Below are 26,652 nucleotides of genomic sequence, written 5' to 3' on the forward strand. Positions count from 1 at the left end.
TTTCTTTTGGAGAGGATTTATCCAGGAAGGGAATCTTTCTCCAGGTTCTTTCACCTATATCTCTTTAGAGAGGGATTGCTGAAGGGCATCTGGGGGAAATGATTATTTTCAGTTGGCCACATTGCTGCCCTGAACAAAATAAGAACAGAAGAGGGGACAGACATCAGGCAGGTAGCTAGCAGTGTCCTCCACACGTGCCTCCATGCACACAGCCCCACTTTGTTTCCCCATCATCCCCAAATAGTTATATCCAGTGGGGACGTTCAAAATATTTCACAACCAATATGGCACCAACACTAACCAATAAGAATGGATACCAGCCACAAACAGAAGCCATACTGGTGCATATTAGTGGAAAACCAACTTTGCTTATATCATAATTTTTCTTAAAATTAACATTTATTTTTATTTATTATGACTGTATAAATTTTGCTCACAGTTGACTTGCATAATGTACCATGATTACTTTTCCTTTCTACAATTCTTTATTCTTGGTAGAATCTCGGTACCCTGTCGAAATAGTCAAATACATCCAGATAATTGATCAGTTCTAGGTTCTCCTTGGAGACATCCTGTCCAGAGCCTGATCTAAGATGCACCTGTTGCTCCCTGGACTGCTGCACAGCTCCCCTCCTAGGACCTACCTGTGCCAATCTTTTGTGGTGAATCCCATTTCCCAGATGCCATATTCCTTTCTTTGATGTTCCTTCATCTTGCTTCAATCACTTCCTGAGAAAATTTTTGAGACATTTCATGTCTGAAAATGTCCTTATTCTATTCTCACATTTGATTGATAGCTTAGTTAGGACTGGAATTCTAGGTTGGAAATAATTTTTCCTCAGTTTTGAAGGCATGAATCCCTTGTCTTATAGCTTCCACTGTGGCTATTCAGAAATCAATGCCAGTTTTCATGGTGGATTATCTGTAGGTGAATTCTATTCTTATTCTGGAAGCTTTTAAGGTCTTCTCTTTATATGTAATATTCTAAAACTTCATGATGATGTGAGTTGGAGTGGATTTTTTGTATGTATGCATGTATGTATTTATTTTTGGCTGTGTTGGGTCTTCGTTGCTGTGCACGGGCTTTCTCTAGTTGCGTAGAGCGGGAGCTACTCTATTGCAGTGCACGGGCTTATTGTGGTGGCTTCTCTTTGTTGCAGAGCACAGGCTCTAGGCGCGTGGGCTTCAGTAGTTGTGGCTCACGGGCTCTAGCGCACAGGCTCAGTAGTTGTGGCGCATGGGCTTAGTTGCTCCATGGCATGTGGGATCTTCCCCGACCGGGGCTCCAACCTGTGTCCCCTGCATTGGCAGGAGGATTCTTAACCACTGAGCCACGAGGGAAGTCCTGGAGTGGATTTTTTTTAAAAAAATTATTTTTCTGAGCTCTCAGCAGCCCCTTTCAATCAGGAGATTCAAATCCTTCAGTTCTGGGAAGTGTTCTTATGTCATTTTCTTAATAATTTCCTCTCTACCATGTTTCCTGATTTCTCTTTCAGAAACTCCTACTACTTTGATTTTGGAACCCCTGGATTGATCCCCTGATTTCCTTGTCTTTTTCCTAAAATTTTTCTTTGTATTTGTGCTCTGTTATCTGATGTATTTTTTCAACTTCATGTTCCAACTCTTGTATTGAAAGTTTTCTTCTAACATCTCTTTAATTTCCAAGAGTTCTTTCTTATTCTTTAAAAGTTCCAGGTTTATAGCATTCTGCTTTTCTTTTTGTCATGGATACAATGTTTTTTTTCTAGTCCACTTGAAGATGTTAATTATATGGTTTTTAAGTGGTTCTTTGGCTGCTTGCAGTGCTCCTGTTTTCTTGGACTTTGTCTTTTCCTGTTTGTTTTGGTCTGTGTCATTCTGATGATTCTGCTGGCCATCATAATTTGGAGTGGAGCTGCTAAACAGCTGTTTGACAGCCTGGACTTCTTGAATGATAGACTCAAGGTGGGCAATTGGGTGGAGCCCTAACCATTTTGTTAGAGATCTCCAAAATGTCAGAATCTTTAAGTCCTCCAGTCTCCTTCCTGGAGTGTGTAAGCTTCATTACTGTTCTAGGAGAGGGCTGAGTGGCTCACTATCTTTAATTAAATCCTTTTTTCCCCCAGTGAAATGACACCTTCTTGCTCTCAACTATCCAAGGGCCATGTGAGTTAACTTTCCATCTTCTGGGATAGGGGAGCCATTCTAGGAGACTGAACCTAGGAGCAAGATCTGAGGGTTTAACTTAGTCCTTATGAAGATTTTCAACCAACTCTCCTGTTTTCGGCCCCATCCTCTCTCCTGGTGTTCAGGTGTAACGACTACCTCCAACTCCCCTTTCTCTACTTTTGAGAACAATTTTGTATAAGTTAGAGACTATATATACTTGAAGATTCAGATAAAACATGAAAAAAAAACAAACTATATGCTTCTGGTGTTTATTTTTCTTCTCATTACAGAAAATTTTCAAACTTAATAAAAATAGAAAAAATAATATGATGATCCTTTTGTCCCTACAAAGCAGCTTCAATAATTATCAATATATGACTGGTTGTGATGCCTTTCCCGTAACCATTTCAGTTATTGGTTAATTTGGAGTTTCTAATTCTTTAAAGTTATTTGATCATTTCTATTACTTTTCTAATCAACTATCTGTTTATTAGCCTTGTGACTAAGAGCTATAGTTCCAGAAACAGGCAGTCTGGGTTTGAATTGCTGTTCCCCCCTTTGAGCAGTCAATTATGCCTTCTGTGCCTCAGTTTCCTCATCTGTAAAATGGGAACAACAATGTTACTTATAGCAAAGATTCAAGTAAGTCATACATGCAGAGCAGAGCATTTAAAATAATGCCTGGCACATTGCAACAGTAGCTGTTATTATTATCTAAGTTAAAATGTATTGGCGTGAAGTTTTTCATGGCATTCACTTATAATTTTTAAATTCTCTACTATATTTTTAGTTACATCCCTTTTTCATTCCAAATGTTGTTTACGTATGAATATTCTCTTCTCTTGTTGATTAGTCTTGCATGGTTTGCCTATTTTAATAATCTTTTCAAATAATTGCCTTTAGATTTATGAACCACCTCTATGCTCAGTTGCTTTCTATTTCATTATTTGTTGCTTTCATCTTTTATATTTAAGTTCTTCTACTTTCTTTTCTCTCTCGTTTTCTTCTAGGTTCTTTAGTTAAATGCTTATCACATTTATTTTCCTTCTACTTTCCTCTCTCCCTCCCTCTTTCTTTCCTTTCTCCATTTTTTCTCAAAGTATATTGTATCCCACAAGTTTCAAGTTGTAATTCAAGTCTAAATATGTAATAAGTTCCATTGTGATTTCCTGTTAAGCCCATCATTAGAAATTATTTTTAGTTTCCAAATATATGTATATATAATATATTTATTATACACATATATATAAATATATATTTATATATTTATTTATATATACAGTCACTCCTTGGTATCTGTGGGGCATTTGTTCCAGGACCGCCCACTCCATACCAAAATCTGCGATGCTTAAGTCCCTTATATGAAATGGCATAGTATTTGTGTATAAACCAAGGCACCTCTTCCTGTATGCTTTAAATCATCTCTAGATTACTTATAATACCTAACAATGTAAATACTATGTAAAAAGTTGTAAATACAATGTAACGTTATGTAAATAGTTGTTGGTGTGTGGCAGATTCAAGTTTTTCTTTTTGGAACTTTCTGGAATATTTTTTAAAAATATTTTTGGTTCATGGTTGGTGGAATTCATGGATGCAGAAGCCACAGATAATCTGTATAGTTTTGGGGTTTTTTTTGTTTTTTGTTTTTTTACTGTAGAAGTATGATACAGATTCTTTAAAATTTACTAAGGCTTTCCTGAGACCTAGTATGTGTGCTCTCTTTGTAAATGTTCCATTTGTACTTGAAAAAGAAGTGTGTTCTCTTATATATATATCTCCCCAACATATATATATTTGAGATTCCTCAATTTGTTTATATGTTCTTTTGTCTTAATTTTTTTCATCTGCACTAAGGTCTTCCGCTATGAGTATGAATTTGACCATTTCTCCTTGAAATTTTACCTTTTTGTGTCATATACATTTTGAGGCTGTGTTCATCTTTTACTTTATAGTTATGAAGGTGGAGGAGGAAAAGGCTGGGGTAGGGAAGCTGGACCCCACTAACTACAGGAGACGATGTCAGGATCAGGAAGGTAAGGTCACCTTGAGAACTTGATGCAAATTCTCGGAGGGTCTGGGAATTCCTTGGATATCCTTATAACAGCCCTTCCAGCTGGGGAAACTAGAGAGTTGGTCCCTTTCCCTGACTCACCCACAGTGTCTCCTCTAGATCTGGTGAGACCAGCCTTAACCGTGTCTTGAAGGGACCACGTGGTCAGGTTGGAGGCAGGTAACTGGTACTAGGATTACGGCATAGCTTCTCCATCACAAAATTAAGCTCACTTATTTTACAAGCTCTACAAATCATACTAAATGTCAAATATCAACTTTTTATAGATTCTAAAAATGGCAGCTCAGGTTAAACCAATGAAAGAGGGTATTGAGTGGGGATATTTTTGTTGCTCCAGAATTGCTCACTCAGAGACCCTAAGTATCCTACATTCTACAGAAAAGCAGCCACAGAGTTTATGAAGAGGCACTACCCCAGCCCTTTGGGAGGGAGACAGTAATCTTCCTGTCCAGCTGGATGCTTCCTGAGCTGAGGAATGTGTAGAGCCACTCTGGGGCTGTTGATGAAGAAGAATGCAGTGAGGAGCTGGCACTGTCCTGAGCCAAAGTACAAGATGTTCACAGTGAGAAGAGTGGTCCTGCAGAGCAAAGAAAAAAGCTGGGGGTGGGCTAGTGATTCCCTACAGTTCACCAGCTAAACAGCCACACTCTGATGGTTATAGTGGAGAAAATGAGACAAGTTAGATCCAGGGCAGAAAGAAAATATTTCCCTGACAACCATCCCCCTGATTTTTTTAAAAAGGGTGCTCTTTGTTTGTATAACCCCTCACAATTCCCAAAATCATGTTCCCATTCACCATTCCATTCTATCTTCTCAAGAACCATGCCTAGCCAGTAGAGAAAGAATTTTTATTCCTGCACTATCGGTGAGAACACTGAGTCCCAGAGAAGCAGATGTGCATGGCCATACAGCAGGTGAAGAACAAGTCAGGGAGCACCCAGGGCAGCTAACTTTTGGTAGAGGCCTTTGTGATACATCTGTTCCTTCTCATTTCCATTCCTGGCCTCAAGGGTGGAGAATAGAAACTCATCATTGAAAGAACCAAATATGCTAAACCTTTAAAGTAGAACTACTTATCTCTAAATATTGGTGTCCATGGCTTACTTCAAATTACAGCTTGTAGGGCTTCCCTGGTGGCGCAGTGGTTGAGAACCTGCCTGCTAATGCAGGAGACGCAGGTTCGGGCCCTGGCCTGGGAAGATCCCACGTGCCGCGGAGCGGCTGGGCCCGTGAGCCACAGTTGCTGAGCCTGCGCGTCTGGAGCCTGTGCTCCGCAGCGGGAGAGGCCGCGATGGTGAGAGGCCTGCGCAGCGCGATGAAGAGTGGCCCCCACTTGCCACAACCAGAGAAAGCCCTCGCACAGAAACGAAGACCCAACACAGCCAAAAATAAATAAATAAAATAAAATAAATTAATTAAAAAAAAAAAAAAAATTACAGCTTGCTCAGGCTCAGTGTAGGAGAGAGAAGGAAGGAGATGCACCAGTCATTCTGATACTGGTTCACTAGGAAGTGAGGCTGCGCTTCATAAAGATATCTACCTCAAATTTCTCATTACACCCACGAGAGACTGAGGGTCCGGAAGAGCAAGCAGTAGGATAAGGTGGGGGTGAGCTGGGATTCTAAAGAGATTTGGGCACTGACATCCATGTAACCTTACTCTCCAGTGCCTAGTAATGCACCAGCCAGCGTAGACTAACACAGAATCTGCTCACCAGAGTGGGCATTCAACATGTCTCTAAAAGGCCTAGACATGTTTCTTCAAGTTTCAGCTTCATTTGGTTTCAGTGTGATATGTGCAGTCAGTGATGCCCAGGCATCTAGTATGTCAGTTTCAGGAGTTTGAGCCAACAGGTAGCCCTCTCCTCCAGGGGAGAAAAACAAACAAACAAACAAAAACAAAACAACCGCCCCCCAAAAAACCCCTCACAAAGTTAGTGTAGATCTTGATGTAAGAACACAAAGTCCAATTTCCCACTCTGCCACAGACTTTCAAATTTTAGTTGCTATTCTTGGGCTTCAGAAATAGTCATAATGATCAATAGCTGTTGACCAGCCCTAGGGAAAATTTTTTACCACAAATCAATCAATGTGATACACCACATTAATGAAATGAAGAATAAAAATTATATGGTCATCTCAATAGATGCAGGAAAAGCATTTGACAAAATTCAACATCCATGCATGATTTAAAAAAAAAAACCCTCAACAAACTGGTTATAGAGGGAATGTTCCTCAATATAATATAGGCCATATATGACAAGCCCATAGCTAACATCATACTCAATGATGAAAAGCTGAAAGCTCTTCTCTAAGATCAGGAACAAAACAAAGATGCCCACTCTTGCCACTTTTATTCAAAATAGTACTGGAAGTCCTAGCCAGAGCAATTAGGCAAGAAAAAGAAATAAAAGGCAAGAAGAAGAAATTTTTAAATTGGAAAGGGAGAAGTAAAACTGTCTCTATTTGCAGATGGCATGATATTATAAATAGAAAATGCTAAAAATTCCACCAAAAAACTGTTAGAACTAAAAAAAATTTTTTTAATTAAAATTGCAGGATACAAAATCAATATACAAAAATCAGTTGCATTTCTATACACTAACAATGAACTTTCAGAAAGAGAAATTAACAGAACAATTCCATTTACAATTGTATCAAAAAGAATAAAATACTTAGGAAAAAATTTAACTGAGGAGATAAAAGATCTGTGCACTGAAAACTGTAAGACATTGATGGAAGAAATTGAAGACAACACAAATGCATGGAAAGATATTCCATGTTTATGGACTGGAAGAATTAATATTGTTAAAATGTCCATATTAGCCAAAACAATCTACAGATTCAATGGAATCCCAATCAAAATTTCAATGATTTTTTTTCACAGAAATATAAAAATCAGTCCAGAAATTCATATGAAACCACAAAGGACCCTGAATAACCAAAGCAATCTTGAGAAAGAAGAACACAGCTTGAAGATCACACTTCCTGATTTCAAACTATATTACAAACTACTGTATTCAAGACAGTATGGTACTGGCATAAAAACAGACATACAGATCAGTGGAACAGAATAGAGAGCCCAGAAATAAACCCACACATATATAGTCAATTAATTTACAACAAAGGAGCCAAAATATACAATGGGGAAAGGATAATGTCTTCAATAAATGATATTGGGAAAACTAGGCAGCCACATGCAAAAGAATGAAACTGGACCCCTATCTTACACCATACAGAAAAATCAACTCAAAATGGATTGAAGACTTGAACGTAGGACCTGAAACCATGAAACTCTTAGAAGAAAACATAAGGGGTAAGCTCCTTGACATCAGTCTTGGCAATTATTTTTTTTAATTTGACATCAAAAGCAAAGGCAACAAAATAAAAAACAAAGTTAAACTACATCAAGCTAAAAATCTTCTGCGCAGCAAAGGAAATTATCAACAAAATGAAAAGGTAACCTACAGAATGGGAGAAAATATTTGCAAATCACATATCTGATAAGAAGTTAATACCCAAAATATATGAAGAATTCATACAATTCAATAGAAAAAGAAAAAAAACCAGAAATACAATTTAAAAATGGAAGAGAAACTGAATAGAAATTTTTCCAAAGAAAACATACAAATGGCTAACAGGTACTTGAAAATGTGCTCAACATCATTAAATCATCAGGGAAATTCAAATTAAAACCACGATGAGATATCACCTCACAACTGTTAGAATGGCTATCATCTAAGACAAGGGATAACAAATGTTGGCAAGGATGTGGAGAAAAGGAAACCATTGTGCACTGTTGGTGGGAATGCAAATTGGTGCAGACACTGTGGAAAACAGTATGGGGATTCCTCAAAAATTAGTAACAGAACTACTGTATGATCCAGCAATTCCACTTTTGAGTATATACCCAAAAGAAATGAAATCATTATCTTGAAAATATATCTGTACTCTCATGTTCATTGCAGCATTATTTATAATAGTCAAGACATGGAAACAACCTAAGTGTCCATCAGCAGTTGAATGGTTAAAGAAAATGTGATATACATATGAATATTATTCAGCCATAAAAAAGAAAGAAATCTTGCCATTTGCAACATGAATGGACCTTGAAGACATTATGCTAAGTGTCTTAGACAGAGAGACAAATACTGTATGATCTCACTTATACATGGAATCTAAAAATCCAAACTCATGGAAACAGGGAATAGGTTGGTGGTTACCAGAGGCTGGGGGTGTGAGGTGAGGAATTGGGTGAAGGTGGTCAAAAGGCACAAACTTTCAGTTATAAGATAAATTAGTCATGGGGATGTGATGTACTGTATGGTGACTATAGTTAACAATAGTGTATTGTATGCTTGAAAGTTGCTAAGAGACTAAATCTTGAAAGTTCTCATCACAAGAAAAAAAATTTGTAACTATGTGTGGTGATGGATGTTAACTGAACTTATTGTGGTAGTCATTTTGCAGATATACGTATATCAAATCATTATGTTGTACACCTTAAATTAATACAATATTATACGTCAATCACATCCCAAGTTAAAAAAATAATAGGGGAAACTGGAGGTGGCATATGGTAGGGTACATGGAACTTCATGTACTATCTGCTCAATTATTCTGTAAATCTAAAATTGTACTAAGAAAACTATTAATTATTTTTAAAATTGTTGACCAACTCAAGACAATACGTATGAGAGACTGGTGGCAGAATGTCCTTCCTGAGGTCTGAGGGAATTCTAGCTGCCTCTTTGTGCACAGAGTTAGTGGGGGATTTACATACCAGCCAGGGTTCTTAGTAGAATTCTGAATTAGGGTTCTTGGTAGCTCTAGTTCTTGAAAATTCTAGTTTACAAAACCAGCTTTGAGAAATCCTTAATAACTCACTTCTCTGATGAGTAGTAGTTCACATAGTCCTTGGTTGTTAGTAAAAATGGCCCTTGATGGAAATGCACATGGCTTTCCCATAACAATTGAAGCCGGGGCTTGGCATTTTGAACTAAATCTGTGACCCACCGAGGGCCTCTCTCCTGGACCACGTGTCATAAACCATATGTGTTTATTGCTGCTCTGGACTAGCAAGAATGGGGAGATGGGAGTTCTGCTCATTCTGACAGAATTCTAACTATAGGGCCAAGGGTCTCCCTTCCAGCAACTGGGGAGTTGGTTCAGAGTTGGAATTCTATCAAGCCCAGTGGCCCCGTCCAGGAATCCTATGTCTTCTGATCTTCTTCAGTGGCCTCAGCTCTTTGTAACTGGAAAATATTAAGGAGAAATGCCAATTTTCAGTAACTCTACCTACCTTCTCTTTTATTCTGTGCCGACAGACTGCCGTTCCATCCACATTGGGCTTTCAGTCCCCGGTTACCCTCACAGGAAAAGAGACCAGAAGGGACATCTTTCAGGCCTGCAAAAGGTCCGCTGGGGCTTGCGGCCAGACAAGCCGCAGCAGGGGCTGGCCAGTGCCGGCAGCACTGTGGATCATGTCAGCAGGACACGTGAGTTCTTGAGGGGACCATTCTGGGGAGCCATCTGCTGGGTGGTCCAGATGGGGCAGGGCAGGGCAGGGCAGGGGGATTCTCTGGAGAATGTGAGGAACGCCCCATGTTGCTCAGGCCTCTCAGTCCCCTCTGCTCTGCTGCCACGGCAGACCAGCCTCTCTGCTCAGGGATGACTTTAGTCAGGCTGAGCCCCTGTCCCTCTCTGGTGACTTTGAGACCACTGCTCTGATCCATTCTGCCTTGATTTCACAGTTTAATTCTCAGAATTATTTCCTGTTTCCAAATTCCTAGGGGCCACACAGCCGTTGCCCGAAGAGCCAATAACAAACGTGAGTGTCTGGCGTGAGGTGTTGTGCTCAGTAAACTGAATTCCTTATTGCATTCCCTCCACCCTCGCTCTTCACCTGAGCTTGAAGGAATGGTCTGGAATTGTCTGGGCACCCTGCTCCTCAGCTTGCAGAGTCCTGGAGGCTTTCTCCCAGGTCAGCAGAGCCCCTGAGGCCTTCCTCTGCTGTTGAGGAAATCAGTTCTGGGCTGGTTAAAAATCAGTCTTTTTTTCCTTCCTGTGGAAAGAAAAGTATCAATCTTAAGAGGAGTGAAAAGATTAGAGCACAACTGTGACATTTTATCCTTTTGAGCCTTCGCTGTTTCTAGGGACATGATTTCATCTGCAGCATATCCCAAATCTGCATAATAAATGGTACCTAATTGGTTTCTACTATATAGTTCCACTGTCTTGAGCAAGGCAAAATGAGTTATTTTACCATCTAAACCTTCAAAAGAACGTCAGAGGCAGTAACAGCCTCTTAACATTACTGTAGGAGACCTGACGTACACGCTTGCGAAGGCCATCTGAGTCACCCCCAACCCTGCACTGCCCTGAACAACTGCTGTCATTGGCACCAAGTCTACCAAGGCCTGTGACTTTTCCAAAGTAAATGTGCCTATGTGGGAGAGGGGTTAATGGGGAGTCCTTTGGAGGTGTCTAGTTTAAGAGATAAGCTTTGATTAAAATATGCATGTGCACACATACACACAAACATGCACACACAGGCTTGTGCACACATACATGTTCAGGGGTAGACATATCAGAGACCCAAAGGAGGGCAAGCCTGGTGGGAAGGCCTGCTCCCCATGTTGGATCTGGATGCCTCCCACTCACTCTCTGGGGCATTCTCCTGTCACCCCACCACATTCAGAGATGAAATCACCCTTTCAAAGTTGAGTCTGCTGGATCCTTCCTGAGTCAGGGAAGAGGAAAGTGGGTTAGAGCTGGTGCTCTCTGATCGAAGGGTTTGGAGGAGGTCTAATAAATGGTATTTGTTGATGCAACATGGTGCATCACAGAAGTGGTCATGAATGGTGGATTTTATGTTGTTTTGGTGGTTTCTGGTTAAGGGGACACTGGTTTTAACTGGAAACCAAAGGGGAGGGAATGGAGAATCCTTTGGTACATTTGCACATTCAGTTCATTCTCTTCACAGCCTGCTATTCCCATGCACGTCACATGGCATGGCTGTGGAACAGGGGAGAGAATGGGAGGGCCTAGGAGGACAGGAAATTTCAGGCCATGTCTTTCAAGCTGGAGTAAAGTAAGAACCCCTTTTAAAGGGAAAAGGGGTTGTGGACCCATGAAAATGCATTTGTACATTTGTAGAGCCCCAGGGGACCATAAAAATCCCAGTTTGAGAAATAATATCTTAATTAAGGTTTTATTCCATAAAAGTATCTTACATTTTTGAATTATAACAACAGAAAAGTTTCGCCCTTATATCTAATGAAAGAAATCTTTTTAAGATTATCATCAAAATGGAAACATGAAATTAAAAAATTCTAATAGATCCCACCTACCCCTAAGAATACTTTCCAGACCACAGTTCCAGACATGCTGACTTAAGGGAGCCACAAAGCCTGCTAGCGAAGTCAACAGCCACCGTGAGTTTTCTGTAGCCCATGGGGGCTGAGCTTGTTCCGGCCATTCTCTTAGGGGTGGTAGAGGTTCACCCCTCAGTCCTTCACTTCTTTCAAACCAAACAGGGCGTTGTGTGTATGATGCAAATATAAACCCTGCTCCACCACATCCCAGCGTCAGTAACAATGACCCGAGGAAGGGAAAACAAAACAGTGCCCAAGTAATTTTACTGCATCATCTGGATAATTGCCTGAATCTGCCACTTTTCTTTGCTGTAGGGCAACTGACCACATATGTTTTCCCTCTCTGAGTGTCCTGTCTATTCTATGAATCCATTCAGACAGCCCAGGCAGGCAGTCTAGCTGACCACAAAGTCCAAGTGGGACCTAGCTCTACAGAAGAGGGGAATCATGCAGAATGGAGGGTGTGGGTGCTGGCCAGGCAGGTGGCTAGACAGAGCTAGGCCTGAGAGTAAAGCAGGCTGTGCAGATGAAGGATTGACAGGTGACTCCTTTAGTTCCTGCCTCACAAAACAATGACAAGAATTCGTACCATGAAATGGTATTTCACTGTAATTTTGTTAACTAAATGTATAGTGTTAATAAAAAGGAGATATTATTATCCCCATCTTCAGATTGGGAAATCAAGGTTTGAAGAGATGTAGTGTGATACAGCGGTAATCAGTGAAACTAGAATTTGAAAACAAGTCTGTAGACTCTGAAACCTGTGTGTGCCCCTTCCACTACACTACTGTCCTTTGTAAGTTATCACTGGTCAGTCACCATGTTGGATATGGGCTGAGAATTACATCCTTTTAAGCAGCCAAATTGCCTTATGATGACAGGGATAGGTAGGTAGTAGTTATACCATAATATGATACGCCCTAGCAGTTGGATTGTTTATCCCCCTACTCCTTACCACCCCTTCCTCCAATATGAATATAATTTAGGAAGTCAGTACTTAGCAGCAAATCAATTTTGACTCCAGCAGAGCATATATAGGGAATAGAACCATCAAGCTGTGGTGAGAATCAGCAAGCGCCATGCTTCCTTCCCTGGAAAGAATGCATTTTCTGGCTCTGAGAACCTCTTGAGAGCTATTAGGAGCAAGAGGGTGAAGAGCAGCTGTAGAAATATGGCTGCCCTTTGGAGTTTCTTGGCTGGTGCTAAGAACCGGAGCCAAGATCTAAGAGGAACGAGACCGACCAAGCCCAACCTGGTGTGTAGGCACTGGGGTCTCAGCGCCTTCATCTGTAGAGTGAAAGATTGTTGTAGGGTGACCAACTGTTTCAGTTTAACTGGGATGGAGGGCTTTCCCAGGACATGGGACGTGGGACTGTCAGTGCTAAAACCGGTCAGTCCAAAGCAAACTGGGATGTTGGTCACACTAAGTTGTGAGCTCCTAGATGAAATATAAACACACATGAAGTATTTCGCATGGTGCACAGTGCATGACAGGCACTTGACATATGTTACTTCAACTGATCTATGTTAACCCAATTTAAAAGCACTCCTTGGGCTTCCCTCGTGGCGCAGTGGTTAAGACTCTGCCTGCCAATGCAGGGGACACGGGTTTGAGCCCTGCTCTGGGAAGATCCCACATGCCGCAGAGCAACTAAGCCCGTGCACCACAACTACTGAGCCTGCGCTCTAGAGCCCACGAGCCACAACTACTGAGCCCACATGCCACATCTACTGAAACCTGCATGCCTAGAGCCTGTGCTCTGCAACAAGAGAAGCCATCACAATGAGAAGCCTGCGCACCGCAATGAAGAGTAGCCCCCGCTCACCGCAACTAGAGAAAGCCTCTGCGCAGCAAAGAAGACCCAACACAACCAAAAATAAATAAATAAAAAAATAAAAGCACTCCTTTACGAGTGGACATCTGGTTTGGCTGCCGTCATTCGTACTGAGAAGCTTATGAGATCCTTCTGGTGGGAGGGGTGTGAAAAAGTGTTAAGGTCTTCTTCTACTTGCCAAGTATTGAACAACTCTAGGGTCATTAAAAGATCAAAACCACCCCAAGATGAGCAGTAAGGGAGAGAAAGGCTATTTTTTAGCCAGGTGTTTGAGCCTCATATGGTTCCAAAGGCTTTAGATTTCATGGGGTCTTTTTTTCCCATTTCTTTTTATTTACTTATTTGTTTGTTTGTTTATTTTTGGCTGCATTCGGTCTTCATTGCTGCACACGGGCTTTCTCTAGTTGCGGCAAGCAGGGGCTACTCTTCGTTGCGGTGTGCGGACTTCTCATTGCAGTGGCTTCTCTTGTTGCGGAGCACAGGCTTTAGGCACGCGGGCTTCAGTAGTGTGGCTCACGGGCTTAGTTGCTCCGCGGCATGTAGATCTTCCCGGACCAGGGCTCGAACCCGTGTCCCCTGCATTGGCAGGTGGATTCTTAACCACTGCGCCGCCAGGGAAGTCCCTCTTTCCCATTTCTGATGAGGAAGGAGCAAGCGTTGGGACAGAAGACAAATTTACCTCTAAAGCATCTGCTCCACTAAGGAGCTCCTGAGACAGGCTGTGTTTGCAACGTAGGAGCAAAGACAATTGGATTTCTTTTAGAGTTCGAAGCTTTAAAATGAGGTGGTTTCCTCTGTCTACTTTACCAACTTGTTTCTGGGAAGGAGTGGTAAAGAGAGGAGCAGAGACAAAGGGGAACAGGAGGGAGGAAAGGGGGAAAGAATATCATCCTAGGCCTTTTAGGCACGCCCCACCCCGGTGTGTGTGTGGAGGGGGAGGTTGGGCAGACAGGAAGGCAAATTCAAAATTCCCAGAGGAAGCCTGTATTTGCTCTTCCTCTCTTCTTCCCCTTGACATCTTAAAACCTGGATTTCCTGGAATTATCAACATAGACAGCATTCAAACAAACAAAAGCAGAAACAAACAAAAACCCCTTTTGGAAGAGAATCCTGAGTTAGTGACCTTAAGACCTTAAGGGGAAATTAGGGTTTAAAGCTCAGTTTGCAAGTGAACCAATGAAAGATCTAATAAATACAAAGTTATTATAACCCATATATGTTAGCTGGATTTACCTTATTCCTTGAGAGTTAGTGTCCTCACCTCTGCCTAAATTTCTGTGAACTTCCAGCAGCTTCCAGTCTCAGTATCACTGTAGCTCCAAGTCCTGCCTGCTGGGCTCACAGTCTCGCTGTGTCTCACCTCCTGTACCTCTGCCCTCACCTCCAGCTCCAGCTCAGGCATGGGGTTCAGTCCTCCTTTGGTCTCCCCCAGATTGGTCACATACCACATACAAGTGAGCAGCAGGCTTTCTTGAAGTTCAGAACCAGGGAGCAGTTTTACCTTGCAGAGATACACAATTTTTAAAGTGAGATACTAGATATCCCCTGTCTTTAAAATCCCCTGGTCACAGGAAATTTCCTATTGGCCACTTTTCTCTGAAGTTTCAGCCTCCTACCATATTGGCAACTCCCACCTCACCCCCACTCCCCCTCGTCAGTTCCGTCACATCTCCTGCTTCTCAGTTTTCAGCCACCCCCCCAGCTTCTCCCCTCCCTCCTAACACATACACTCACTCCCCTCCCTTTCAGTCACATCAATTTCCCTCTGCCCACCTTAGCTCAACACCCATTTTTGCACAGCTAAAGACACACAATGTGTTGAGCTAAAGACACACAATGTGTTGAGCTAAACACAAAGGCCATCGCCTCTAAGTCTAGCCCTTTAGCTAGACTTAACATTCTTTTATAACACTTACACTTGCAGTTCTTGAGAAGGTATACAGAAGAAAATCTCCATACCCTAGAATTTCATATAAGGGAGACTCATGATTAAGATGGCAATTTGATCACAAGTATCAGAAACCTACTTGAGCTGTCTTGAGCAAGGAGGGAGTGAGGGGGTGGGGGGAGAGAGAGTTAGTTTATACTGTAAGAGCAAAGGAGTTTCTCACAGTCCCTAAAGAACAACCAACCAGGCTCAGCAGGAGGATGGGCACCCTCTCAGTCCCCTCTCTGGGACTCATGGCCTTCTCCCTGCTTCTCCTGTAAGTCTGCTTTATTCCTCTCTCTCTGTAGCCTTTTCTGCCTCTCTGTGCCCTCAGCTTCCATTTTACATGCTCCTTCTCTCAGAAACCGTCAGGAAACGCCCAGCTATCTCAGAAACCGAATTCAGAATTTCCAGGCTTGAGTCAGGTGTCTGATTAACTGTTCCTGGTCCAATTAACCATGGCGAAGGGGCACAGGTCAAGCATTCCACAAACACGGCCACCAAAGAGTCATCCTCTGGGTGGGGGACTGTATGGGCCGGCAGACAACCCCAAAGCTACTGACGACAGGATGGATTCCCATAAACACTACAAGTCCGCAGATTCTCTCCTCTTCCTTCCCAGGGAGCATATTTTGAGTTTATGGACTGCTTTCTAGAAAAAAACCCTACTGACCATGAAACTATGACTTGGAGTCTTCCAGTCCCCTCTTGAAAACCACCTCAAATGACTGCAAGCATGACTTCGGAGCCCTCAGTTTCTGTCTCTCCCACTCCCCAGTACTCGGGGGCCTTGAGCTTGGTCCCCTACCCAGCTCCATTTCCTTGTTGTTGCTGAGGCTAGTCCCAGCTGCTATACTCATGAGTGTTAAGCAGTGAAATTCACCTAGCAAATATTTAGAGTGTCCATGCTGTGAGCTGAGAGAGAGCACCTCTGAAAGCAATCAGAACTGAGGACCCTAGGTCCAAGCCCTCATGCTGACTTCCTGGTGGTGCTAAACGCCTCCTGGTTCTTCTAGGAGTTGAAGACTTGCAGGTTGCAGGCCACACGGTGATTTTGTGCTTTGCTCAACTAATGACTGGACAGGTGTCCCCCTCCCTGCCCCCAGTAAAAGCACGATTCTGTGTGCGTCTGTTCGTGTGTTTCCTGAAGCTTGCTCCTGCCGAGGTTAGGTTTCTCCCAGAAACTGCTGGTTGAGTCCATACCTCCAGTTGGGCCATCGCTATGTGATTCTTGCTGTGAGCTATCAAGGGACTATTATCTATGGCCTTTCTCATTTGCAGATTAACTTGCGTGAAGGGCCCACAGTGCATTAGAGATGCACTGAGGCCCTGATGCAAGAACCCAGCTCATAGAGCTAGGCTTCTGTGGGCCCGAGGGAAGGGAGGGGCCTCAGGGTGGAGTGGGAGGGGTAGAACAGGTATTTAGAAGCTGAAAAGGATTGAGCCCTTGGAATGTTTAAAAGGGTTATTAGGGACGAAAGTGTCAGACCTGTTGGCAACATCAATCATACCGATATTTACTGGGTAACTGGCATATGCCAAGCACTGTGCCAACCACGTCACATATATCATCTCATTTAATGGCCACCACAATCCAGTAAAGCAGGTGTGATTATAGCCACTTTATAGATGGAGAAACTAAGGCTAAGATTGCTTAATGCCTTGCCAAAATCCCACTGCTAGTAATTACCAGAGTCGGGAGTTGAACGTAGGTCTGGGCTCTTAAAGCACCACACGAGTAAAGAGAATCCTCTGGCGTCCTTGGTGATCTCTCTCTGGGTGTTCCTCTGGGATTTCAAGGTCACCCACAGCCCCTGACTCAGTGTAGCATGCAGGGTCTGCCCCGTGGTGCTCAGGAAGAAATGGGCCGACTTCAGCCACAGTGCGGTACGAGCTGTAGAGCCTGGGACCTTTAGAGGGGCCCATCTACTCACTGCCCTGCCCTGCTAAGGAGCCCACCAAAGCAGGAAGTCCTTGGTGGGGGCCCCGCACCTAAATACACAGCCCTGACCCTCTGCTGCTATGTTCTCAGCTTTAAAGTGGGCACACTTGATCCTTGAGCCTCAGGCATGAAGACATGGTAAGGGAGCGCAGGGCAGTGCAGGGTGAGGGCGTCAGCAGACTGCTGTCGTAACCTGGGGCCTGGTGGGGCCTTCTGTGCTGTAAACTAGGTCTCAGATTTCTCATCCTCTCACCCTCTCATCCATCGCTAAGCTCTCTCCCAGCTCTGAGACTTAGTGAATTCAGGGTTCAGAGCTCCTTGGAGCAGCAGCCACTCATGACCTCTAATCAACCTTGGCACACTGTAAGTATTCAGTAAGCACTTGTTGAACCAAACCCAGGAGATTAGGAGTTTCTTAGCAGAGCAAAATAATTCCCCAGGAGGGCTCAGCACACACCCTGAAGTGACCCGTTCCCACTGTCCATGGGCTCTCGGAAAATGCCCACTGAGTGATAGTTGGCATTTTGTCTTCGAAGCGGACTAAGAAGGGAAGGGTCAGGAGTTTGGGTTTAAAGTTGGGGAAGGAGAGAAGCCAGCTGCATGGAATATTACTGACCAAGCGTGGTTGCTGTGGAACATGAGACCCCCCCCCCCCCCAGCACCTCTCCCCCTACAACTCCACCTCCACCCTGGGGCTGTGCGGCTGAGAGAATCCATGGGCCAGGACAGGCCCTGCTCTAGCTGGCTCAGCTGCAGCCAAGGCCCTTTAGGAGGCCCCGGGGAGTCTCAAGGAAAATCCTACCTTTGCCTCTATAAAGGGGACTGAGGAGAGGTGCCTGGGCTCCCCTTGGGCCCCCGGCTCGGCAGGAAGGGCCCATGGGGGAAGGGGAAAGGGGCAGTTCTGCCAGTCCTCTCGAGCCTGCAGCTGCCACCCCCCTGCTGCTGTGGAGACCCGGCTGCCCCGGCCACAGAGCCCTTCTCTCCCCACCGCGCCTGAGAACCTGAGAGCTCTCTCTCCCTCTCCCCCCTGCCTTTCTCTCTCTCTCTCTCTCTCTCTCACACACACACACACACACACACACACAATTCTCTTATACTCACAGTATCTTTAATTCACTCTCAATATTTTTTCCTCTCATGCTTACTACATCTTCTCACATACAACCCTCTCTCCACTTCCCCAGTCTTTCATACATTCCTTTTCTCTCCCCCCCTCCCCCTCCCCCTCTCCCTCTCTTTCCCTCTCCCTCTTCTCCTCTCCCCACACCTCCCCTGGTGCTTAACTGGAAACAAAAGTGAGTTTGTTGTGCCCTGCTGGTGGGGAAGAGGACGTGTGAAGGCAGCAGCCAGGGTGGCAGCAGCAGAAACAGGCTGGGGCCAGAGGCAGTGTCCACAGCCGGAGACCCCAGCACTCAGCTACTCCAGGGAGCAGGTAATGCCCCAGACAGGGCTGGTTCAGGCATCCCCCTCTCTGTCGGGTCCCATCATTTCATGACTGTTCCATTTATTTGCCTTCTTATTTGGCCTTGAAGGCAGAAGGGGATTGCAGATTTAGGGAATGGTAGGCACAAAAGGTCCAAGGAGTGATGTGCTCTCCTCTTCAGAGAACTGTGTGTGGTCTGATGTGGCTGGGGTCCACAGTGTCTGGGCTTAAGGATGGCTGGTGTCCAGGGTGGCTGGGGTCCAGGGTACCTGCGGTCCAGAGTATCCGGGGTCCAGGGTGGCTGGAGTCTGGGGTGTCTGGATGAGGAACATGACAGAACCTACCAGGGCAGGTTAGGGCCAGATCATGAGGGATGTTTTGAGCCATGTCATAGACCCTAGGCTTTAGGTCATAGGGAGCTATTGACTGTTTTTCACCTGGAGAGTAACATGACCAAATCTATATTTTAAAAGAGTAGTTCTTGAACTCTGATCTTATGGAGAATTGGTGTGCCCTCTCAGAATCAAGCAGTCATAGTCTTCTCCCAGTTTAAGGAAAAAATAAGGTTAGTTGTTCAATTGTTAAATTTTCATCTGTAAAATTTCCTCAAACCTTTGACGTCTGCTAGCAAGTGTCAATAATCAATAAGTCAATAAAAAGGACTAAGTTTAAAGTAGTAAAAAATTCAGAAATAAAAATCCATTTAAATAAGTGCAGTCCATTGAGCTATATACAGATAAATTGGTAGTATTCTCTGCTAGTAAAATTATTTCTAACTCATATGCACAATATTTTATGGTGCTGTTCAAAGAGCACCATGACTCCCAGGAGTTTGCCATGTGAACACGTTTGAAATGTCTTAAAGCAAACTCTGCTGCTACATAGGGAATGGGATGGATGGGGCAAGCAGAGCCCGTGGGAGCAGTAGGTGGCTCTTGCGATGATAGGAATAGGAGATAATGAGAACCTGAACAAAGGTGGTGGCAATGGTGGGAAAAAGGGAGAGAGCTAAAAAATAGTCAGGAAGTGAGTGGAAGACGTTAGTGTCTGATTGCACATGGATGATGAGAGAGAAGGAAGCTTCAGGAGTGAGCCCAACATTTCTCCTCTGGATGGCTGGGTAGCCAGGAGCACTATTAATCAAAACAGAGGAGGGCAAGTTTGGGGTGTCGGAAGATGGGAGGCAGGGCCGCTTTGAATATGTTGAGACTGACTCGAGAAGGCTGGAGAACTCCCAGATGGAGCAGTCCAGCTGGCCGTTGGAAATGCTCAGTAAGTCAGGACCTAGAGACACGGGTGACCTCGGCTATAGGGTGACACCAAAAAGAACATGAGGTGGTCCAGTAGGGGTGTAGAAAGAGAGGAGACAAGAAGGCCAAGGAGGAATCCTGGGGAAGATCAAGATTTAAGTGAGACATGCAAGCAGGGCCAGGGAAGGACGCTGAGAAGGAGTCCTCAAAGAGATAGGAAAAAATATCAAGAAAGTGCTATCTTATAAGAACCAAGAGCATTTCAGTTCAGAGGGAGCAGTCAACACCACTCACGTCCCAGAGAGATAAGCCAGACCATAGCTTCACAGTGTCGTAGGTTTGATTGATTTTATTGACTTATTGATTTGAGAATAAAACAACAAGAGAGATCTGAGAGCAGGGTTGTAAACTTGGGTGCTTAGCATAAATGAGATTAGCAGGGTAATAATAGGGAGTAGTGGGGACTGTGGCAAACTAAAATGCATATTCTCATCCATCACTCAGCTCTAATTGAGTGTTGCCAGGTAGGAATATGGGCACTGTCATCAGAGTATCTGAATTTTCAAGAAAAGTCAGAAATCTAGACTTTTATATGCAATCTCATAACTCTTTGTATTAGCAACAATTTCAAAAACTTTTATACTCTATGAGGGCTGAATTAAACACATCTTTGAGCTGCCAGTTTAAAATCTCTGCCTTAGTCAATGTCCTTAGTGTGGTGGGGATGAATCAGTTGCAGCAGGTTGGGAAGTGATTAGGTAAGGAGGACGTGGAGACAGCGAGTGTAGACCTCCCCTTCAATAAGTTGAGGAGAGAGAAGGGAAAAGGAGAGCAGCAGAGCTTAGAAGGCAGGCAGGATCAGGGGAAGGTGCTTCATGGTAGGAAGAGCTGTTTATCGGCTGAGAGAAAGAGGGTGGAGGGAGAGAAGTTGAAGACCCAGGTAAGGAAAGGCTGGTTGACGAAATAAGGATCCAGTAGAAGGGAATAGATGGGGCCAGAGATAGGCTAGAGGAAGAACTCTTGTTCAGAGATAGACTGCAGCAGTGGTAAGGACACAGAAGGACTGGAAAGGAGGAAGTTGATGGATTTCATGCCTGGAGGTCTTATTTTCTTGGTGGTGTGGGATAAGAGATAGGTCAAGAGGCTTGCAGAGAGGAGCAAAGGTTAGTGGTGGCATCGAGGAATATGGGAAAGGGCGTGCAAGGATGAGTGGAAGTGGCTGTACTTCTGAGACCTGTTAACAGTGGAAACCCCCCATTTGTACAGCTGGGTGGTTTTCTCCAGAGGGGCTCATGAGCCTGGGTGCTAAGCTTGGTGGCAAGGGGGATTGGCACCTGTTATATTCCAGGCCCTGTGTCACGTGTGTTATTCTCCTTACCTGATTTATTGGGACAATAACCCTGTTCACTCAGACTGAATTCACTCATGAGTAAGTAGCAACTCTGAGATTCATACCCACGTCTAGCTGGATTGAAAGCCTAGCGTGTGCCTTGCATCCACCGTACCACCATACCACACTGCCTCTCCCTGCACCCCAGGACACATTTGAAGAGGTGGAGATTGGGCCAGTGAATTCTTGTTTGGGCATCAGCTGCCTGGTTTTATTGGGAAGTCAAGGAGTAAGAGAGTGGAGACTGTGATGAGAAGGGTAGTTGAAATTATTGACCATTGGGAGTGCATGGAGAAATAAGTGAAGGCCAAAGGGATGATAAACTGAGGGGATAGAGAGGCTTGGAGGAAGAGGAAGACTTGATGAAGCCTAAAGACAGTCAGTGAGAGATTGAACCAGGGCAGGGGCAATGGGATTGGTGAGGAAGGAGAGTATTCTTGAAAACTTTTAATGTGGGAGTGGAGGTGAGAGAAAGAGGTGAGGTGAGAATGATGCCAGGGTGTCTAGCCTGTGCGGTTGGGTGGACAGTTATGCCTCTAACCAAGGCATTCAGTGTTATGTGAGACCTCTCTCTCTCTGGCCCACCATGCCGTAGACACACTAACCAGCACACCCCACCTCAGGTCTTTGGCACACTGGCAGCACTCTTCTTCCAGATATGCAGAAGTGGCTCATTCTCATTTTTCAAGTTCCAATTCAAATACGCCCTCCTCAGAGAGGCCTTTTTTGACCATGCTATCTAATATAGCTCCGTGGTCTTTTTTTTTTCTTTTCAGAACACTTATTACTACTTATCACTGAAATGATTTTTTATGGATTTGTTTACTTGTTTATTGTCTGTATCTGCCACTGGAGAGGCTCAAGAGATCAAGAACATATGGGCCTCCTTCACAGCTTTGTTTCCCTACACCTAGACCAATGCCTGGCACATAGTAGGCATTCATTAAATATTGAGTGAGAGAAAGAAGGAAGAGAGGGAGGGAGGGAGGGAGGAGGGAGGGAGGAAGAAAGGGAGGAGGGGAGGGAGGGAGGCAAGGAGGGAAGGCAGGAGAAGCATGTTTGGGGAAGAGTACGTGTTCCGTGTCAGAATGCTGACTTGAGGTGCCTGAGAGACACCCAGAAGGCAACATCCCCTGGGCAGTTGGAAAGCAGACTGGGAGCTCAGGGATAGACTGTTACGTTGCACGTGAAGAAAGTGGGCCCACGTGCCACACTGGTACAAGCACATCCTTTCACATGTCTGATTGTCCCTTCAAGGCCAATGCTGGGAGTTGACTGTGTGGAGTCCAGTGGAAAAGGGATCCCTCTGGGTATGTTATGCTGAAGTTGGGACAGAGTTTTTCTCCCCTCACTTATTTGTTCTGTTCCCTGTCCTTGCTGCTGCCCTGGCTTTGGCCATTTTCCATCTTTCTTCAGTGTCAGCTACAAGACCCAGGAGTCTGAATACAGACTAAATCCTTTCATGTCTTTTATCTCGAAGAATATCCCACCCACATCCAATCCACAGAAACTTGAGTCTAGCTTTGCCCAGAGGGTGAACTTCGTTTTACTGAATTAAGAAATACTTTGCCCTTGCACTTGGCTCCTGCTCCATTTCAGTTGGCCTCTACCTCCCATGGGGCACTCAGCAGAACCTGCTGCCCTCCTTTTGCAGGGTCTCCAGCTGCTGAGCAGCTCCAGGACATCCTGGGGGAGGAAGATGAGGCTCCCAACCCCACCCTCTTCACAGAGATGGACACTCTGCAGCACGACGGAGACCAGATGGAGTGGAAGGAGTCGGCCAGGTGAGGCAGAACCCCGGAGAGAGGTAGAGGGGGCTTTCCACTGCAGTCTGCCTGGGCCCAGCCTGAGCTGACCAGTGGCATCTCATACCTTGAGTTCTACTAGGGCGCTTCCTGGCCCCCAGAGACCCACCTACTTGCCTTCCTTGGTGTCCAGAACTGGGTTGGATGCTAAGGAGCAAACAGAAACTTATGACTTTGTCTTATCCTCAGAGAAATGAAAATCCTGGTGGGAAAGTAGAACAGACACCCATGAAACCGTGAGAGAATAACACAAGGGCATATATCCTTTCATGTCAAGTGGTTCAAACTAAATGTTGTAGAAGGGAAAGCACCAAGCAGGCTGGGGCAGACAGGAGTGCTTCCTGGAGGAAGAAGAATGAGTGCCAGGAAAAACCCACTTGGGGACCTCCAGTGAGCACTGAAGCAAAGGGATTTGGCAGAGTCTGGGGCAGGACAAGAAGAGCGTAGCTCTGGAGACACACGTGGGGAGCAGAGAGAGCTGTATATAGAGGGGCAGTAGAAGGAAGAGAAGAGCCAGAAGGCTGCAGGAGAACCACACGGTGAAGTCACGGGAGCCAAGGGAGAATCAGGGTAAGGAGTAGCGCTGGCCGTACCCAGTGCCTGGGGCAGAGCAGCCTCTAAACTGAGCTGGACTGATCAGCAGCATCAAATGCTGCCAAGAGCTCAAGGAGAAGGCAGAATACAGTAGGGGCAGCAGGAGGGGCTGGTGAGAGGAGGAGGGACCCTGGGACAGAAGTTGAGAGTCTGCAAGCAGAGCATACCAATGTTTCTCAACCTTTTTTTGTATTAACGTCCCCCCCAAATTTTTAAATTTAAATTAACTTTGTTAAAATAGAATTAAATTTATTGCTAATGAGAGAAATGAAATGCTAAGAAATTAGATTTTGTCAGGTAGGTTTGAGCTTTGGAGTGCCACAAACCATTGTAATACCCTAAACTTTTTTGCTCTCCTGAGAACCAATTCTTGCCCCCTTGGGGCTGATATTGCCGCCGTTGAGAATGCCTGAACTAACTGCCAGCTGTGCCCAAGGTGGCTTTGCCTGGGGGCCACCATGACACCCAGGACCTGGCAGCTGCCCCAATCACAGCCTGGGCCCCTTCCTTACCTACCAACCTCACTCACCTCAGTAGCTGTTCTGTAGAACGAAGTGCGGATTTAACATTCCCAAGCTTCCCCCTCCAATCTCTCCTGGAAAAAGAAAAAAAGAAAAAGAAAAAAGGCCATTGAGTGACTAGCAAATTCCTGCAGGCCTCAGAAGGAATGAATTCCTAGCCCAGTGGCTGGGCCCAATCCCTGTCCGGGAGCTGTGGAGCCTCTTCTTCTCAGACCATTCAATGAGCCCTTACTACTAACGCTAAGCAATTCGCAGGCTCATCTCATACAAGCTGCACAATGACCCTGAGGAGGCAGGAAATATTATTATCCTCATTTTATAGATGAGGATAGTTAGGTTTAGAGGGTCAAAGAGATGCAAGAGTCAGAGCCTGCAGGTAGCTGAGTCTGGATGCTAGCCCAGGGCTATCTGACTCTCCAACTTGGGTGCTTATGAACTTTGTCATGTTTTCCCCATTTTCTCAGCCACGTCTCTCCCCTTCCTTCAACTTCCAGGGACTCTGTTTTGATTTCCATGGGAGGACATAAGTCTGGAGGGAATGCAACTGGTGTGAGAGATAAACGGCGACAGCCACAGAGCCCAGGACATCCATCCAGGGCTGATAAGAGAGGGGAGGACATTTCAAACGACCAGTGCCCAGTCTGTGCTACTGTGGCTTAATGCCTCTGAGGGGCTTGTACCTCCCTGGGCAAATGCCTTTCTTGTCCAAGGCGGGCATATAGAGAGAAGGAAAGTTGAGAAAGGCATTCTCCAAGGCCCAGTAGGGAGAGGGTGACTTCTCCCCACCCTGGGCAAGGTGTGCATTCAGAATCCCTGGCAATAATTGCCAGGACCAGACTTTCCATGAGGGCCTATCATACGCACCCACAGAGCCCTTGCTGAGAAGGCCCCAGGGCTCTCAGAGACATGATTGTTGCCATAGATGAAATACCCAGTTTCTCTCTGAGTGTGGATCCATAGAGTCTTGCTCACTATAGACCCTGCAATGAAAGTGATAAACTGTAGATAATGATGTTTCTGGAAGAAGCCTCCTTTAAAATATAAAGGGGCCTGGGGTTACCATCTGCAAACCAGGGTGTTTCCCCACAAGGCAGACTTTCCAAGGACAGCATTTGAGGAGACCTGGGAAGGGCCCCAGTATAACCCAAGTGGACCTCAAACCCATAGCGAGAGGAAAGTGGAGGCTGGAGGAAGTTAAACAGCTGAACCCAATTCCAGGTTGATGGAGAGAGGAGCATCTTGAGGGCCAGCTTTGAGCAGGAAGCAGTGGGGGGAGAGCCGCTCAGGCCTCCTTATCTCGAGCTCCTTTCTCCACCCCAGCCTCCTTTAATCTTCTCTCCAGCTCCCCCTGGCTGGTTTGCAGCTCACTGTTGGAGGTCTGAGCAGTAGGCCTCTGCAGAGGTCAGAGACAGGGTTCGGTTATCGGTTAGCAAGTCCGCCTTGGCCTGGACAGCTCTGCTGGGGGTTCCTCCTGGCAAACTGCATCAGTAGAGGTGCTCCGGGCCAGGCCTGTTTGGGGCCTGTCACCCCACCAAAAAATGGGAAGAATTTCCCTCAGTGGACAGGCTGTGCCATCTACACAGGGAAGCCAGAGGTCTCGAAAGTTTCCAGAATCCAAGAATCGGCAAATCCTAGTGGGTTCTGGGCCTTCTTGGAATAACAGGAGAAAATTATAGGAGGCGGGAACAACCCCTCACGTGGACACTCAGGCCCTGAGAGGGTTGCAGGTTTGTACCCACATCAAAGAGATTGGGGGAGGGGACCTTTTAATAAAAGTATTTAATTTGTTGCGGGAGTGTTTGCTTTATTGAGTTAGGAGATTAACAGAGTGAAAATCTCAAATCCGCAAGGAATTTTCCCCGGCAGTGCTTTTCTGGGGGTTATTAGTTTGGGGGATGTTTTGGGCCCTTGGGGAAAGAATCACCACTGGACAGATTTAACTGGTTTTTTGAGTTCCACTGAGCCTGGCCCTTTGTGCATGATGGGGATTGTGTGTGCGGGCGTCATTTCTAATGTGATCAATGCTGGTAGGTCAGGCTGTTAATCAGATAGATTTTTATTAAATTTGTCTCTTTAGCGTTCCCAGGAGGGGAGTGCAGCTAGCTGTTTGCTGATACTGACCTTGCCTGAAGGGAGGCTTGGGTTGGGTGGCGCGGGATGGACCCCCTCACTGTGAGCAAACAATTTACCCATAATTCCATTGTCTCTCAAGCTTGAATCTGCCTGGCTGCAGGGGACAAAGGGAAGGAGAATGATCTGGGCTGGAAGCCAGCCAAGTGTGGAGGGGCTTTTGGGGTTACTCAAAAATAGAGCTTTGAGCCTTCCATGAATTCTGAAAGCAAACTCCAAATCCAAGCTGCCTCTGATC

At 45.0% G+C, this 26,652-nt stretch overlaps 1 protein-coding gene across 4 annotated transcripts in view; it reads left to right on the forward strand.

Annotated features, from left to right (window-relative positions):
• Positions 1-26,652, forward strand: part of SLC4A5 (solute carrier family 4 member 5) — a 132,766-nt gene that overhangs the window by 25,617 nt on the left and 80,497 nt on the right. For all 4 annotated transcript variants that reach the window (XM_057557981.1, XM_028168253.2, XM_057557983.1 and 1 more), the window contains exons 2-4: positions 4,104-4,184; positions 9,549-9,719; positions 23,019-23,148. In XM_057557981.1, the coding sequence (XP_057413964.1) occupies positions 4,106-4,184; positions 9,549-9,719; positions 23,019-23,148 (380 nt within the window). In that variant the 5' untranslated portion in view covers positions 4,104-4,105. The remainder of the gene's footprint in view (positions 1-4,103; positions 4,185-9,548; positions 9,720-23,018; positions 23,149-26,652) is intronic.

Source organism: Balaenoptera acutorostrata, chromosome 12 (genome assembly GCF_949987535.1).
Source record: "Balaenoptera acutorostrata chromosome 12, mBalAcu1.1, whole genome shotgun sequence".
Classification (NCBI taxonomy): domain Eukaryota; kingdom Metazoa; phylum Chordata; class Mammalia; order Artiodactyla; family Balaenopteridae; genus Balaenoptera; species Balaenoptera acutorostrata.